Source organism: Malania oleifera, chromosome 7 (genome assembly GCF_029873635.1).
Source record: "Malania oleifera isolate guangnan ecotype guangnan chromosome 7, ASM2987363v1, whole genome shotgun sequence".
NCBI lineage: Eukaryota > Viridiplantae > Streptophyta > Magnoliopsida > Santalales > Ximeniaceae > Malania > Malania oleifera.
The window spans coordinates 8,322,913-8,337,788 of NC_080423.1; the positions used below are offsets into that span (position 1 = coordinate 8,322,913).

General features: G+C 34.2%; 1 protein-coding gene across 1 annotated transcript; it reads left to right on the forward strand.

Annotated features, from left to right (window-relative positions):
* Positions 1 to 2,601: 2,601 nt before the first annotated feature.
* On the forward strand, positions 2,602 to 5,209 carry LOC131159607 (2-methylbutanal oxime monooxygenase-like). The gene is made up of 2 exons (XM_058114640.1): positions 2,602 to 3,659; positions 4,367 to 5,209. The coding sequence occupies exons 1-2, from the start codon at positions 2,718 to 2,720 to the stop codon at positions 4,994 to 4,996; spliced, it is 1,572 nt and encodes a 523-aa protein (XP_057970623.1). The 5' UTR covers positions 2,602 to 2,717; the 3' UTR covers positions 4,997 to 5,209.
* The last annotated feature ends 9,667 nt before the right edge of the window (positions 5,210 to 14,876 follow it).

Genomic DNA, 14,876 nt, shown 5'->3' on the forward strand with positions numbered 1-14,876 from the left:
CGCAATTAGGAGTTTACCTTAATACTTACCGTACAAGTGTGTTTCGCCCACACAAATAATAGGAGGAAAGTGACGAAAACCCTGAATAGATGCTGTGAACGACCAAAATACAGATACAAATGTTGCGGTGTGCTCTTTACCTAGAATAAGAGTCCACCTCCACTTGACTACAGTAGCAGGATTGTATGAGCACATCGTTTCCATCCACTACGGCAAAGTTTGATAAGACATCTCCCAATCGTTGAATACTTGGGCAATTGCCTTCTGTTTGCACAACCAAACTTTCTTATATGAGATCGAATAGCCGAAGCAATGATCTATGAACTCTTTCAATGTAGCGATTGATGTCAATGCTTCACCCCTGATCATATTCACGATCTCCCTAGCAATGAGAGACAACGTGATTTGGTTATGTTCTTGCAAGAGAAGTTCATTCAGACACATGTGTGGACCACCATATTGGGTGATTTCGAATAATCAATGTTTCATCCGATACATCGCATGCACTCTCCACCCGCAATTAGAGTCCTTGCACCTAGCAACCCATAACAGTGAGGTAGACTGCACGATGTGGAAGTCGTGGTGCATTCAAGCGTGGTATATTAGCATTGCTGCCATTAACTGATCCTTCGACCCGAATAGCATCTCCTTACACAACTCAGATGATTCATCCCAACGAGTCACCCATATAGGAAGCTCCTCATCACGTGAAAAATCTGCAGCGTCTACGTCAATTACACTGTACATAGGAGGTTCATCCATAAACTGGGCTTTGTACGTGACATCATTCGTTTCACGAGGGGAGGGTCGACATCATTGGGGAACTCATTCGTCCCTTCACCAGTTTCCTGCTCGTACGTGTCATCTTGTAAATTAACATCATTCGTGATGTTCATCCCCTCATCTAACACGTTGTTCGCAATGGCGAACAACGATCCTGGATGTTCTGCTGGAACTTCTTCACAAACTACATGATCATCCATGTGAAGAATAGGTCTTTCGTACATCTGTGGCTCGAATGACGATCCTGAACATTCATTCAAATCCATAATAGGCATCCCACCGACATCCGCACTCGTGTATAGTTCAATACCTTCATTCACAGTCATATCATAATGACGTGTCTGTTGGGTGTCTTCCTCTGCTTCAACCACATGCTCGACAGACGTTCCTATCTTCCTATCCGTGGAGACACCCATGTGAGGAATGGTTTCAACATATAACTGCACAATTAAATATATCGTACCTACGCAGTGTGCATCCAACACAATGTGCATACCATAATCGTCAGTTACAAGAACAGCCTCATGGAGGAATGTATCATTATGCCCTCGCATAGGGTATTTTGTGGTCACTCACAATGCATATTAATCTGGATCAATATACAAATATTTGTATATCTTTGTATACAATTTATGTAATTTATACCTATGGCCAATTCGAATTGGTTGAACTGGTAGAGTATTATAACTAACACCAGCTGCTCCGATTATAATGTTACCCCTTATATACAACAATACTGTCATTGGAGTACTACTTGAGCTTCCTACCATTGAGATCTGCGCTCGGGAAAGGAAAAAAACCTAAGCAAAATAAAATTGTATGTATAAGTGATATATGTTACTTATAAGTGATCTAGTTTCGCCAGTCACGACCATAGTTTTGTTAAACCAGGGGTTAGGTAGAATTATTTGGTTAACTGTAAAATATTTATTAACTGGTCACAAAATTTAAAAACATCTCTAATATTTTAGTAATTTCATAATTATGCATTCATGCAAACAAAGTCACAAGAAAATAATTGATAATTTAATGTTCTTAATATATGAATTGTACTTAATTGCCTAGGCATTGCCTTTATAATTTATAAATTAAGTAAATATACCTATGATGATATAAAAAAATCATTGGGTTAAAGACTTTAGCTATCTTAAAGAGACCAAAATCTTTGGTCTTCATTATATTGTTACCATCAAAACCTTAAATAGACAAGAAATAAAAATTGAAAACCAAAAACTAACAGCTTATTTTTTTAATATATATTTCCAAAGTTAAAACAAATTAAATTTCTAATTAAATGAAATATCGTTTTTTTCCTACAATCAAGTAACAATTAAAAATATGATTAAAGTAACAAAATAAAATAGAATACACATTGAAAATATCACAATAAAAAATAGAAGAAGGATTCTATAACAGCATGACAATTAAAATTTAAGGGGGGTGGGGGGAACATTTCTTAATAATGTATTATTTTTCAATTTAAAAAAAATTATGGTAGTTATATTTTAAATTCATTGTGTCATTTTATTTAAATTAAGTATAAAATGTATGAAATACATTAACATCACCGATGCTCACTGGGTTACACCCAGAGGAAATGCTCACTGGCCAAAGAGTAAAAAAAATCATCACAAAAATTTAAGAATCATAAAAACCACATTAAATACATGAATTGATCAATTGAGAATACATAAACACATGAATTGGAAAGCCAAAGAACACGAAAAAAAAAAAAAAAAAAGGAAAAATGCAAATAAATGAAAATTAACCTTCGAGTTTCCAGATGCTGCCTAACTCAAAAAATCCAAACCACACTTTAATAATAAAAGACAAAACTCCACATGTTTTGCCTTGCCCACCTCCCATCCCCAACGACCCTCTCTGCTTATTTAAGGCGAGCATAAGGGCGAGCATTGAGCCAGACCTCCCAAGGAATGCACTTGAGCTTCCAAAGCCCCAACGCCATGGCTGCCATCCCCTTATCCTCAGAATGGCTTCTTCCCCTGTTCATCCTCCTCCTTCCTCTTCTCTCTCTGCTTTTCCTCAAACCCAAAAACAAAGAACTGAAAGCAGCCAAGCTCCCCCCCAGCCCTCCCCGGCTTCCCATTATCGGCAATCTCCACCAATTAGGAAAGTTGCCACACCAAACACTCTGGAAACTCTCGCAGGAGTATGGCCCCGTCATGCTTCTGCAACTCGGCAGCGTCCCAACCATGGTCGTCTCCTCCGCAGACATGGCCAAGGAAATTTTGAAAACTCACGACCTTGATTTCTGCACAAGGCCTTCCTCTCCCGGCCCGAAACGCCTTTCCTACAACTATTTGGACGTCGCGTTCTCCCCCTACTCCGATTACTGGCGAGAGATCCGTAAGCTCTTCGTGTTCGAGCTTCTGAGCGCGAAGAGGGTACAGTCTCTGTGGTACGCTAGAGAAGCAGAGGTTGACAATTTGATTACCGCCGTCGCCCAATCTTCGCCGAATCCGGTGAATCTCAGCGAAAAGATCTTTATTCTCGCGGACAGCATTGTGGGCACGGTCGGATTTGGGAAGAGGTACGGCGGAATGCAGTTCAAGAACCAGAAATTTCAGGACGTTCTGGACGAGGCCATGAACATGTTAGACAGCTTCTCCGCCGAGGATTTCTTCCCGGCGGTGGGCTGGATCGTGGATGCCTTGACGGGGCTACGGGCAAGGCTCGAGAAGAGCTTTCAAAATCTCGATGGGTACTTTCAGATGGTGCTCGACGCACATCTCGACCCTTCAAGGCCCAAAACAGAGCATGAGGACTTGGTTGATGTTTTGATTGGATTGACGAAAGAGCAGGGTGGCTCTGGCGCATTTCGTCTCACCAAGGATCATGTCAAGGCTGTTCTCATGGTAAAAACGAAAAAGACTTCACTTTCATCCATGACTTTTTAAAAATAAAAAATAAAAATAAAAAAATAAAACCCACTTTGAAAGATAAACATTCAATAAATAGCAGCTAGGAATACAATATTTTTTTTAAATATTACACAATAAAAATGGATAACAAGATTAAAAATTAGTGTTCAAGCTTAAAGTACATTGTTTGAAGTATTAAAACTTGATATACATTATTGTCTCACAATCTAATTTAAATTTTTAGGTAACTCATAAAATCTTAAATTACCATTTTGCCTAAAAATTTATTAAATAATAATGTAAATCAAAACTTTTAACAGTTTCTAAACCTCGAGCAAATCTACAGATAAAGGTTCCCCAACTTTTTGTTTCCTTCCTCCATAAACAATGTACTCAGGTCTCTGTCCAGGTAGATTAGTCCTGGTCTTTTCTTGAATCCAAAGCTCTTTTAAAAAGTAGGTCTAAAATTTAAATTCGATATTTAACATGCACGCGGGAGGGTGTTTACTAAAACGATTTAGTTTAGATAACAATAATATGAAATTTATATAAGAATTGTCCATACTCATTTACGACCCATTTGCTCAATTTTTTTCACATTCTTTCTAATTATTTTTGTAAGTATACTGACCGAACACAAGGTTGCTCACAATTATACCTGTTACTTCTCTCAAAATTAGAAGATTTTTTGTCTTTTCCAGAACACATTCATCGGGGGAATAGACACCAGTTCGGTGACAATGGTATGGGCAATGGCGGAGCTGATGAGGAGCCCAAGAGTACTAAAGAAGGTCCAGGCCGAGATCCGGAGCCGCGTCGGGAAGAAACCAAGAGTCGAAGCAGACGACGTCGCAAAGCTGGACTACCTAAAAATGGTGGTGAAGGAGACATTCAGGCTCCACCCGGCGGCGCCGTTTCTCATCCCGCACCAGGCGATGCGCAGGTGCAAGATCGGCGCCGGCGAGCACGCGTACGACGTCTTACCAGACACAAGGGTCATGGTAAACGCGTACGCGATCGGGAGGGACCCGAAGAGCTGGACGAACCCTTGGGAGTTCTGCCCGGAGAGGTTCGAGGGCAGCGAGATCGATTTCAAGGGGCAGCATTTTGAGCTGATACCGTTTGGGGCGGGCAGGAGGATCTGCCCGGGGATGATGATGGGGAGCACCACCGTGGAGTTCACGCTGGCCAATCTGCTCTACTGCTTTGACTGGGCGATGCCCAGTGGGATGAATAGGGAGGACGTCAGCATGGAAGAGGAAGGAGGAATTACCATTCACAAGAAGACGCCTCTGTACCTTGTGGGCAAGAGGTATAATTGGGATGCATAGGGGTGAAAATGTCATTTCCTTTGTATGAGAAATTTCAAGTGTTGAAGTGTTCTATGTCTACCACCTAATTAAGTTTTTATTATGAGAAGTATTAGGCTTGCCAGGTTGGAACGGTTTGTATGAGAAAATCTCTCTCTCTCTCTCTCTCTCTCTTTTTCAAAGTATTTTGTCCAATCTAGTTAATTAATAAAATGGGTTCATTCTTATAGAAAATGTCCATTTTTAGTTCCAAATAAAATATCATATTTACTAATTCAAAGAATGATGAGAATTCAAAGAATGATAATGTGCTCAAGTACGAGTTAGTCATATTCCAATATAAGCTTGGATAGCATTGTTACTTTGGTTCCATGGTGATGGTGTTAAGTATATTTATAAATTTTTAGTTGAATCAAGTATTGTTTGAAAGTAACGGCATGACAGGAAAAGAGAGATTACAATTTATGAAACCATTACAATAGCAATAAATTATCCACCAAAATAATGTTTTCATTAAAAGAGTTAAAAAAAAATTAAAAGTATGCTTAATTAATTTGAAGCAGTCGAAGTATACATACGGAGTACTGTATTGAGTTACGACACAAGTTCTTTACTTCATAATGTTATACTTTGATTCAAAAATCACAAAACAATGATTTTAATTGGATATAAACTTTGAGTTTTGAATTATTTTAAACATTTCATCAAGTATACATATCTATATAGTATGTGCTAGATATGAAATAATTTATTATAACTAGGCTTAACAAGCATGTGAAAATGAAAGGTCTCTAACATTAATTTAAACTCATTTAATATTGTTTTATGACTATCATCTCTTTTTTTTTTTTTTTCTCTTTCCTATTTGTCCAACTTAGTGAAATAAAAATAGTGTAAGATTGATTCATAAACATATGTCGCATCCCATGGAGAATATGTCGCATTCCTTGGAGAACTTCATAACCATATGTCATGGTATACAATAAGGTCCTAGAAGTCATTATGTCCCAAGTTTTCATTGTAATAATTTTGTGAGCAGCTCTTTCTTAGTACCTTTATGTTTTTCATTAATTAGTTTTTTTTTTTATTATTACATAAGAACTTCAACCACCAATAAGCCCTTTGGACCCTCTGGTGCGGCATCAAACCTACGGATCAGCATCCTTCGCCTAGGTCTCGCTGATCAGGTAAAGTCCAGAATGCGAACACAGCTTCCGTGCATCAGTTGGACGTTCAGCTAACCTGACTCCTGTGACACATCTCTATTACCATCCACGATCCCCGCTGGCTCATAGAGAACTCTCACCATCTACGGTCCCCGCTAGCTCACAGAGCAAACTCTCACCATCCATTATCTCCGCTGGCTCACAGAGTAAATTCTCACCATCCACAGCTACCGCTGGCTCTGTGAGTATATCTATTTGGAATTAAACCCTCAATGCTCCATCTTACGTGTTGATGTCTTTCCACCGCTTCATGCCCGTGAGAGTTTTCATTAATTAGTTTGTTTGAAAAGCTAGTTGTTTAAGGTTAACTTGTAAGCTACTACGAACTAAAATACTGTAAGAAATTTATATTAAACTAAGGTCAACCAAGACAAATAATCCTTAACCCCTCATGGATTATGAGCCATAATTTAACATTGAATTCTATGTCAATCTTAATTCAAGTGGAAGTGAGAATGGGGGCATTCAGAGCTGGGCCAAAGGATTTAAAATTCACCTAGTTAATTACTATTTATCGGGCAATACAGTTTTATCGAAAAAAAAAAAAGCTCACAATGTTTAAGCGTAAACCATTTTTATATGATCAAGATCTTTAGTACACATCTAATATGAGATTATGATATTAAAGCTTTAGAGTAAATATATATATATATATATATATATATATATATATATATAAATTTCAATTTTCATATGTACTTTTATTTAAAAAAAAAAAAAAATTGGACGAATTGTCTAACTTCTCTTAAGCCTTAAGATTTTAAAAATCAAATAAGCCTCCTTTTAATTTTTGAGCATCCAAGTATTTAAATATTTTCACAAGTAACATACCTCAACTTTGAAATAAAAATAAAAATGTTGTTTAATACTTTGTGTCAAGCTATATATGGAAACTATGCCATTTGACTAGTAGGTTGTGTTTGGCGGTTGCAATGGTCAAACTAGATCTTGAAAATTGTTATGATTGGAGGTAAGGAGTGAGAAGCTTGCAAGTTGCAGCAAAGTAAAGAATTGAACCAAAAACCAAAAAAGAGGTAATATTAAGGGTATGTTGAGTTTGTGAAACATAATGAGATGGTAAAAATTTGAATGGTCATTATGATAAATTTAAATAATAAATTTTATTTTATTTTATTTTATTTTTATATATTAAATGTGCAGTAAAAGAAAATAATAAAAAAAATATTATGCATCATTCAATTAATTTATAAATTCTTATATTTAATGCATAAACATTCATAAATAACTCATAATTATGAGAAGAAGTAACAAGAACTCGATCTTTCACTTAAGATTTGAAATTCACATTGGTACTTGAACATGCACGACTTGCATAAGTTTAGTATGAATTATAATGACATGGGTTTAAGGTGAAGTTAGCGTCATTATCATTGATGCACCTGGTAATTTATCGAGATAAATTCTTAAGAGGGAATCGAATCCGTAACTTTAGGGTTACCAAAGTTACAAGTCGTTCTTACCACTTATGCCAACCCGGCTGGACTTTAGATTAAAGATATTGAATTCATTACTATACATCTCAAGTTTGAATGTTAGAAATTAAGGGTGAAGGTTTATAAAATCAATCAAAAATGGATTATGGTGTAACAAAGTTGGACTTCTAATAGATAAAAAAAGAAGAAGAAGAGAGAAACAAAAGAAAGAAAGAAAGAAAGAAAGAAAGAAAGAAAGGATGATGGAAAAAAAAAAAGCCTAATAATTATGTGGTCTTAGAAGTTATTATGTCCTAAGCCTACATTGTAATAATTGAGTGAGTAACTTATTGAGAATTTCACTTGTAAGTTTGTCTTACATTAGAAAATTTGAGTGGATGATGGGTGCTTGTATACATGGTTAAACTCAAGACCTAATAGGCTTAAACTTTTGAGTCAAGTTGGTGTTCACCCATGTATATCAAATCCAACCATGGGCTCCTCCGGTACTAACACAACTCTTTCTCAATGCCTCAATTTTCTTCGTTTGTTTGTTTGTTTGAAACGCTAGTTGTTCAAGGTTAACTTGTAAGTAAGTATGAAGAAAAATACTGTAAGAAATTTATATTGAACTAAGGTCAACTAAGACAAGTAATCATTAACCCCTCAAGAATTATAAGCCAAAAATTCAACATTGAATTCTATGTCAATCTTAATTCAACTAGGAGTGAGAATGGTGGCATTCACAGCTGGGCTAAAGGATTCAAAATTCACCTAGTTAATTACTAGGCAATATAGTTTTACCCAAAACAATGTTTAAGGGTAAACCATTTTTTTTATGATTAAGATCTTTTTAGTACACATCCAATATGAGATTATGATATTAAAACTTTAGAGTATATATATATATTTTATACATATTTTCTATTTAAAAAAAAAAAAAAATTAGACGAATAACACTAACTTCTCTTAAGCCTTAAAATTTTAAAAATCAAATAAACCTCCTTTTAAATTTGAGCATCCCAATATTTAAATATTTTTCACAAGTAACATACCTCAACTTTGAAACAAAAATAAATGTGGTGTCGTTCAATACTTTGTGTCAAGCTATATCTGAAAACTATGCCTTTTAACTAGTAGGTTGTGTTTGGCGGTTGCAATGGTCAACCCAGATCTTGAAAATTGTTATGATTGGAGGTAAGGTGTGGAGAAGCTTGCAAGTTGCAGCAAGTAAAGAATTGAACCAAAAACCCAAAATTAAGGCTATGTTTAAGTTTGTGAAACATAATGAGATGGTGAGAATTTGAATGGTCATTATGATAAATTCAAATGATAAATTTTATTTTATTTTTATATATTAAATGTGTAGTAAAAGAAAATAATAGTAAAAATATATTATGTATCATTCAATTAATTTATAAATTCTTATATTTAATGTATAAGCATTCATAAATAACTCATAATTATGAGAAGTAGTAAGAACTAGTTCTTCAACTTCATATTTGAAATTCACAAAGTAGAAGATATTACATTGGCACTTTTTTTTTTTTTTTTAGAAAAGTAGGCGACACCTCTAATTATTTATTGATATACTCTTACTTTTTGTGAAGAAATATCATTGTTACAAGACAAGTATTGAGAGATTACAGATAAAATAAACATTAAAGGTCTCCCAAAAATAATACCAATAATCAACCAAAATAGGACTACAAATCCCAACAAATCTAAATAAGAACCAAAACATGAATTTTGCTACATATTAGTTGGTCTAAATATTAACGCAAGAAATGGATCATTTCTGGTGTAACAAAGTTGGACTTCTGATGGATCAAAAAAAAAAAAAGAAACAAAAGAGAGAGAAACAAAAGAAAGAAAGAAAGGAAGAAGGAAAAAAAGAAAAAGAAAAAGAAAAAGAAAAAGGGGAAGCCTAATAATCATCTGTTGTTAGCAATGGCTTGCCAGTTTGCCACTTGCATCACCCACATAAAAATTTTTTGGGCCGGGCCGGGCCCATAGCAAATGCATGGCATCCACAGTCCAACACTGAAATGGGCTCTTAATGTGGCAAATACAAAGACCATAGAATGAATTAAGCATCACAAAGTACGAAGCCACACTAAGGTTGTGAAGAAGCCAGAGCTAAATCGAATTTTATCATATTTAAATTTATTTAGTAAATTTATGATAAATTTATTTATTAAATTTATAATCAAATATAAGTTTAAATTGAGCTGAAGTGGAATTTAAGTATGCTTATTCAACTTAGTCATTTATGAAAATAAACAGACTAACAGGTTCTTATTAAGTCAAGGTATTGAAATTTTACAAACAATTCGGTTATTTCAAAATCTCTTCCTGCGAAAAAAGAAGAGATTTTTTTGGGTTTTGTCAAAATGGTTATTACTAATACTATACTTAAGGTTTTTCTTTTTAATACAAAGACATCAAAAAACTGTATAGTTGAGATAATTAGATAAATGGGATGCCATCATAAAAACATCCTCAAGAATTCTAAAATTTTCAAAGTGTTCACTAATGATCCGCACAACCCTAATTGAATTGATCTCACCTTAAACACTTTAAATAATGTAAGCAACTTAATCTTAGCATATTAAACAACTTCTAAAAGATTAAAGAAAAAAAATTAGTAGTCCTCAAAGTGATACAAATTATAATGATGATTTTACCTTTCGTTATGTACTAAAAAAAAAAATTAAAATTTCACATATATTCCAAAATTCAAAATTGAATACACAACTGTTCCATCTTCATTCGTTGCCAATTAAATTTAAGAAAGTCTTTAGTTCATCTTCACCATTATCTATTCAATAAAGGAAGATCTATGGTCCATCTTCACCTATCTTCTATTCAATATAGAGAGATTTATAATCCTATAACTCCCTTTGTTTACATTTTTTTTTATGTATATCACAAACATCATGTGCATAAACCTATCCTTGTAGCTACTTCCATCGTTGTGTGGTTGTAACATCAAGAGCTTTAAGAAGTTGATTAAAGTGACTCTTGGCCAATCATTTTTATAGGAGGGTCCACACCAGAGAAGGTGAATCTAAGTCTTAATGGAATGATCCATTGCAACTTAAAGCGTTATCATGTGAAAATCAAACTTGGGCTTGAGTGCGAGGGGAGAGGTGGCCCATGAAGTGTTTGCAAAAGTTGTTGATATGTGAAGTTAGCTATATTAGTTAGTTGGTTATGAAGTTAGCTTGTTAGTTAAGAAGTTATTTCATTTTATTCATTGTATATAAAAGCTTAGCTTTCAGTTGTTTGTACAATACTGAATTTTATCAAGAATGCAAAGTATATTTCACCTTTCTTGCAACTTCTTTCTTTTCCCTCTACATAATTGATCTCGGTTTATTTTTCCGCGTGGTATGAGAGCAATTTTGAGATCAATCGCTGCTCTTCAAATCCATTTTACAATTTTGGTGAATCAAGATGGAGTGATGAATTCTGGCAATTAAAGCCAACCTCCTCAATTGAAGATCTCAGGAGTTTCTTGAAACTCGAAAAAAGGTAACTTGATTATCATTAATGGCGTCCTCTTCCTTTGCCTCTCAGTCGATCTTGCAGATGATTCTTCAAGTCCTTTTCATCTCAATAATGCTGATAATCCTGACATTCAGCTAGTTACACAATCTTTAATTGGAGGAAATTATCATGCTTGATGTCGATCAATGCAAATTGCTATATGATCGAAGAATAAGCTTGGTTTAATCAAAGGAAGTCTTACCTAGCCATCTAATGTTTTAGACTCGGCACATAATGCTTGGTTACGGTGTAATGATATGGTCTTCTCATGGTTACTTAATTTTGTAGCAAAAGAGATAGTAGCAAGTTGTATCTATATTGATATTGCAAGAGAACTTTGGTGTGATTTGCAGCAATGTTAACTGCAAACTAATGCACCACAAATTTTTCAGATTCAGAAAGAAATTGGAAATCTGGTGCAAGATGATCTCTCTGTAAGTGCATACTTCACTTGTTTAAAGACTTTTTTGGATGAATTGATGAATTACATGCCCTTGCCTCCTTGTGGTTGTTCAAGAAATTGTAGTTGTGAAGTCTTGAAGGCTGTTCTTGAATATCGGCAATGAGAATATGTGATGCGTTTCATGATGGGACTTAATGACACTTATGCAAGTGTTCGATCTCAAATTTTACTGATAGAGCCACTTCCTAATATGAACCAAGTTTTTTCTTTGAACTTGCAAGAAAAAAGATAGCGTGGTATTCAACTTGATGGCAAATTTGCCAATTTTGATTTTGCTGCTCTAGTTTCTACTACTCAGTAATAGAATTTTTAGAAGAACAATTCAAGATAAAAGGCCTTTTCGAAATCCAAACCTGTGTGTAGCCATTGTGGCATGATGGGACATACCAAGGAGAAATGCTGTGAACTTCATGGATACCATTGAAAGATACAAAGCTCGACTTGTAGCTAAGGGGTACACTCAACAAGAAGGTTTGGATTTTATCGATACTTTTTCTCCTATTGCTAAACTTACTAGTGTTCACTGTTTGCTTGCTATTGCTACTGTGAAAGGTTGGTTTTTACATCAATTAGATGTCAATAATGCTTTTCTTCATGGAGATTCAGATGAAGATTTGTACATGTCACTTCCTCCAGGTTATGGAAGTAGAAGGGAGACACGAGTATGTAAATTGACCAAGTCCTTATATGGACTCAAGCAAGCTTCTCGCCAATGGTTTCACAAGTTATCACATTGTATTTTGAGTCATGGTTTTTCACAATCTAAGTGTGACTACTCTTTGTTTACTAAAGTAACTACATGTTCCTTTATTGCTTTGCTTGTTTATGTGGAAGATGTGATAGTAGCAAGCAATGATATTAAAGTTTTGCAAGACATCAAGAATGTTCTTCATGCTGAGTTTAAAATTAAAGATCTTGGAGAATTGAAATACTTCCTTGGATTGGAAGTGGCTCAAACATCTAAAGGCATTTCTATTTGTCAAAGGCACTATGCTCTTGAAGTGTTAACTAATTCAAGTTTCATTGGTTGTAAACCAGTTAAACTTCCTATGAATCCTAACTTGCACCTTACTAATACAAAGTATGGTTTATTAGAAGATCCTACTATCTATCGAAGGTTAGTAGGGAGGCTGCTTTACCTTACTATTGCCAGACCAAACTTGGTATATTCAATTCATATTCTAGCTTAATTTATAAATAAGTGAGCACAACCTCATTTGGATGCTGCATATCAGGTGTTGAGATACTTAAAAAGGACTCCAGGGCAGGGCATATTCTTATCTTCATCTTCATCCTTACAGTTGAAGGTTTTCACAGATTTAGATTGGGCAACATGTCCTAAAACAAGAAAATCAATTACGAGATTTTGTGTTTTCTTGGGTGATTCTCTTATTTCTTGGAAATCAAAGAAATAAAACACTATCTCAAGATCATCAGTTGAAACTGAATACAAGGCTCTTGGTTCTACAGCATGTGAATTAACTTGGCTACTTGCTTTGCTTAAAAACTATGGTATCCATCATACCTCACCAGCTTTGCTTTTCTGTGACAACAAAGTTGCTCTACATATAGTAGCCAACCCAGTGTTTCATTAGAAAACAAAACACATTGAAATTGATTGTCATTTGGTTAGGGAGAAAATTCGAGCTAGAATACTACATACTCTTCATGTGATTTCAAAGCATCAATTAACATATTTCTTTACCAAGGCTTTGGCATCACCACAATTCCAAGATGGGAGTGATAAACATATACACTCCATCTTGAGGGGGAGTGTTGATATGCAAAGTTAGCTATATTAGTTAGTTGGTTATGAAGTTAGCTTGTTAGTTAAAAAGTTATTTCATTTTATTCCTCGTCTATAAAAGCTTAATTTTTAGTTGTTTGTACAGTACTGAATTTTATCAAGAATGCAAAGTATATTTCTCCTTTCTTGCAGCTTCTTTCCTTTCCCTCTACGCGATGATGGTATAACACTATGAATTTATCTCATGGCATACGAGGGATGTGATGATAGAAAAGAGGAAAGGGAGAGATGTGAATAATAAAATGAACAAAATAATTTTATGACCATTACTAACTAATAAAGGAAGTATCGACATTTTGTGAAGTCCTATTTGAAGGATCGCGTGTCTTATTTAAAGTTTATGTATGTTTTGATTAATTATATTTCGGATTTTTTAAAGTATAAAGATTATTAAAAAATGAAGGTGAAGAAACCTATACGCAAGGGTATTTTTTTTTTCTAAAAAAAATTGTATCTACTCTCATTCCTTAATTTAGTTTATTTAGTTATCTTTATGCATATTCTATAATTATTTGTTGTGCAAATAGTTTACTTGAAGAGTTTTTTGAGCTATTGACTAAATTAATTAGAAGATGACACCCTATTTTTAGTTATTTTTTATTAAAAAATTAATTTTTAGTGATTGAAATTATGTATAATTTTTTAAATCACATAGTTAGTTTTTGTGTGATTATTAAAATTGAAACTTGCTAGACAATTTAGTATGGAAAATATGAATGATTATATATCATGTATTTAAACAAGTGTAATTGAAAACCTAAACAAACTCATCAAATTTGTATCTCAAATCAACTCAACCAAATCCAAATTGCTTAGTTCATTCATTGGACAATTTGAATATTTGTGTTTGTGAGAATTCACTTTTTATTTCAAAAAATACATATTTTGGCGATCATTAACTATTTTATTATGATATATGAAATCCAATAAAGCATGTATGAGTCATACTTGATTTTTTTTATGAGTAAATTTTGATTGTAACTTTGAATATAGAATTTAAAGGGATCGATCAAATAACACCACATCTATAATAGATAGATATCTATTTTCATCTTAAATTTTCAAAATTATTTATAATAAGAAATTAGCTACAATTGAAAAGGTGTTATCAATAAAATTTTTTATTCAACCCTGAGTAGCCAAGCTCAATTTATTATCAATATACCCAAAAACTATATATAGTTTGTGCCGATCATATATATTCTGTCACGACGTCTCGAGCGCAAGGGTGCCCTCAGGAGGTGAATAAAAATAATAAGTTTGATTTTCAGGAAAAAATGGAATTTGGAGTCACCACTAACTTTTTCTTGTTGTGGTTAGAACACCTAATTATTACTCAATTAAGAATAGTATCGGTCTACATATATCAAGATTGGGATGGGGAATTCGGTTATGTGAGGGGAAGGTACTAGCACCCCGT

Bases quoted from the DNA above. Each gene is read 5' to 3' on its own strand.
- LOC131159607 (XM_058114640.1), top strand. From the start codon at position 2,718: ATGCACTTGAGCTTCCAAAGCCCCAACGCCATGGCTGCCATCCCCTTA. The intron at 3,660-4,366 runs GTAAAAACGAAA...TGTCTTTTCCAG, and splicing joins ATGTCAAGGCTGTTCTCATG to AACACATTCATCGGGGGAAT.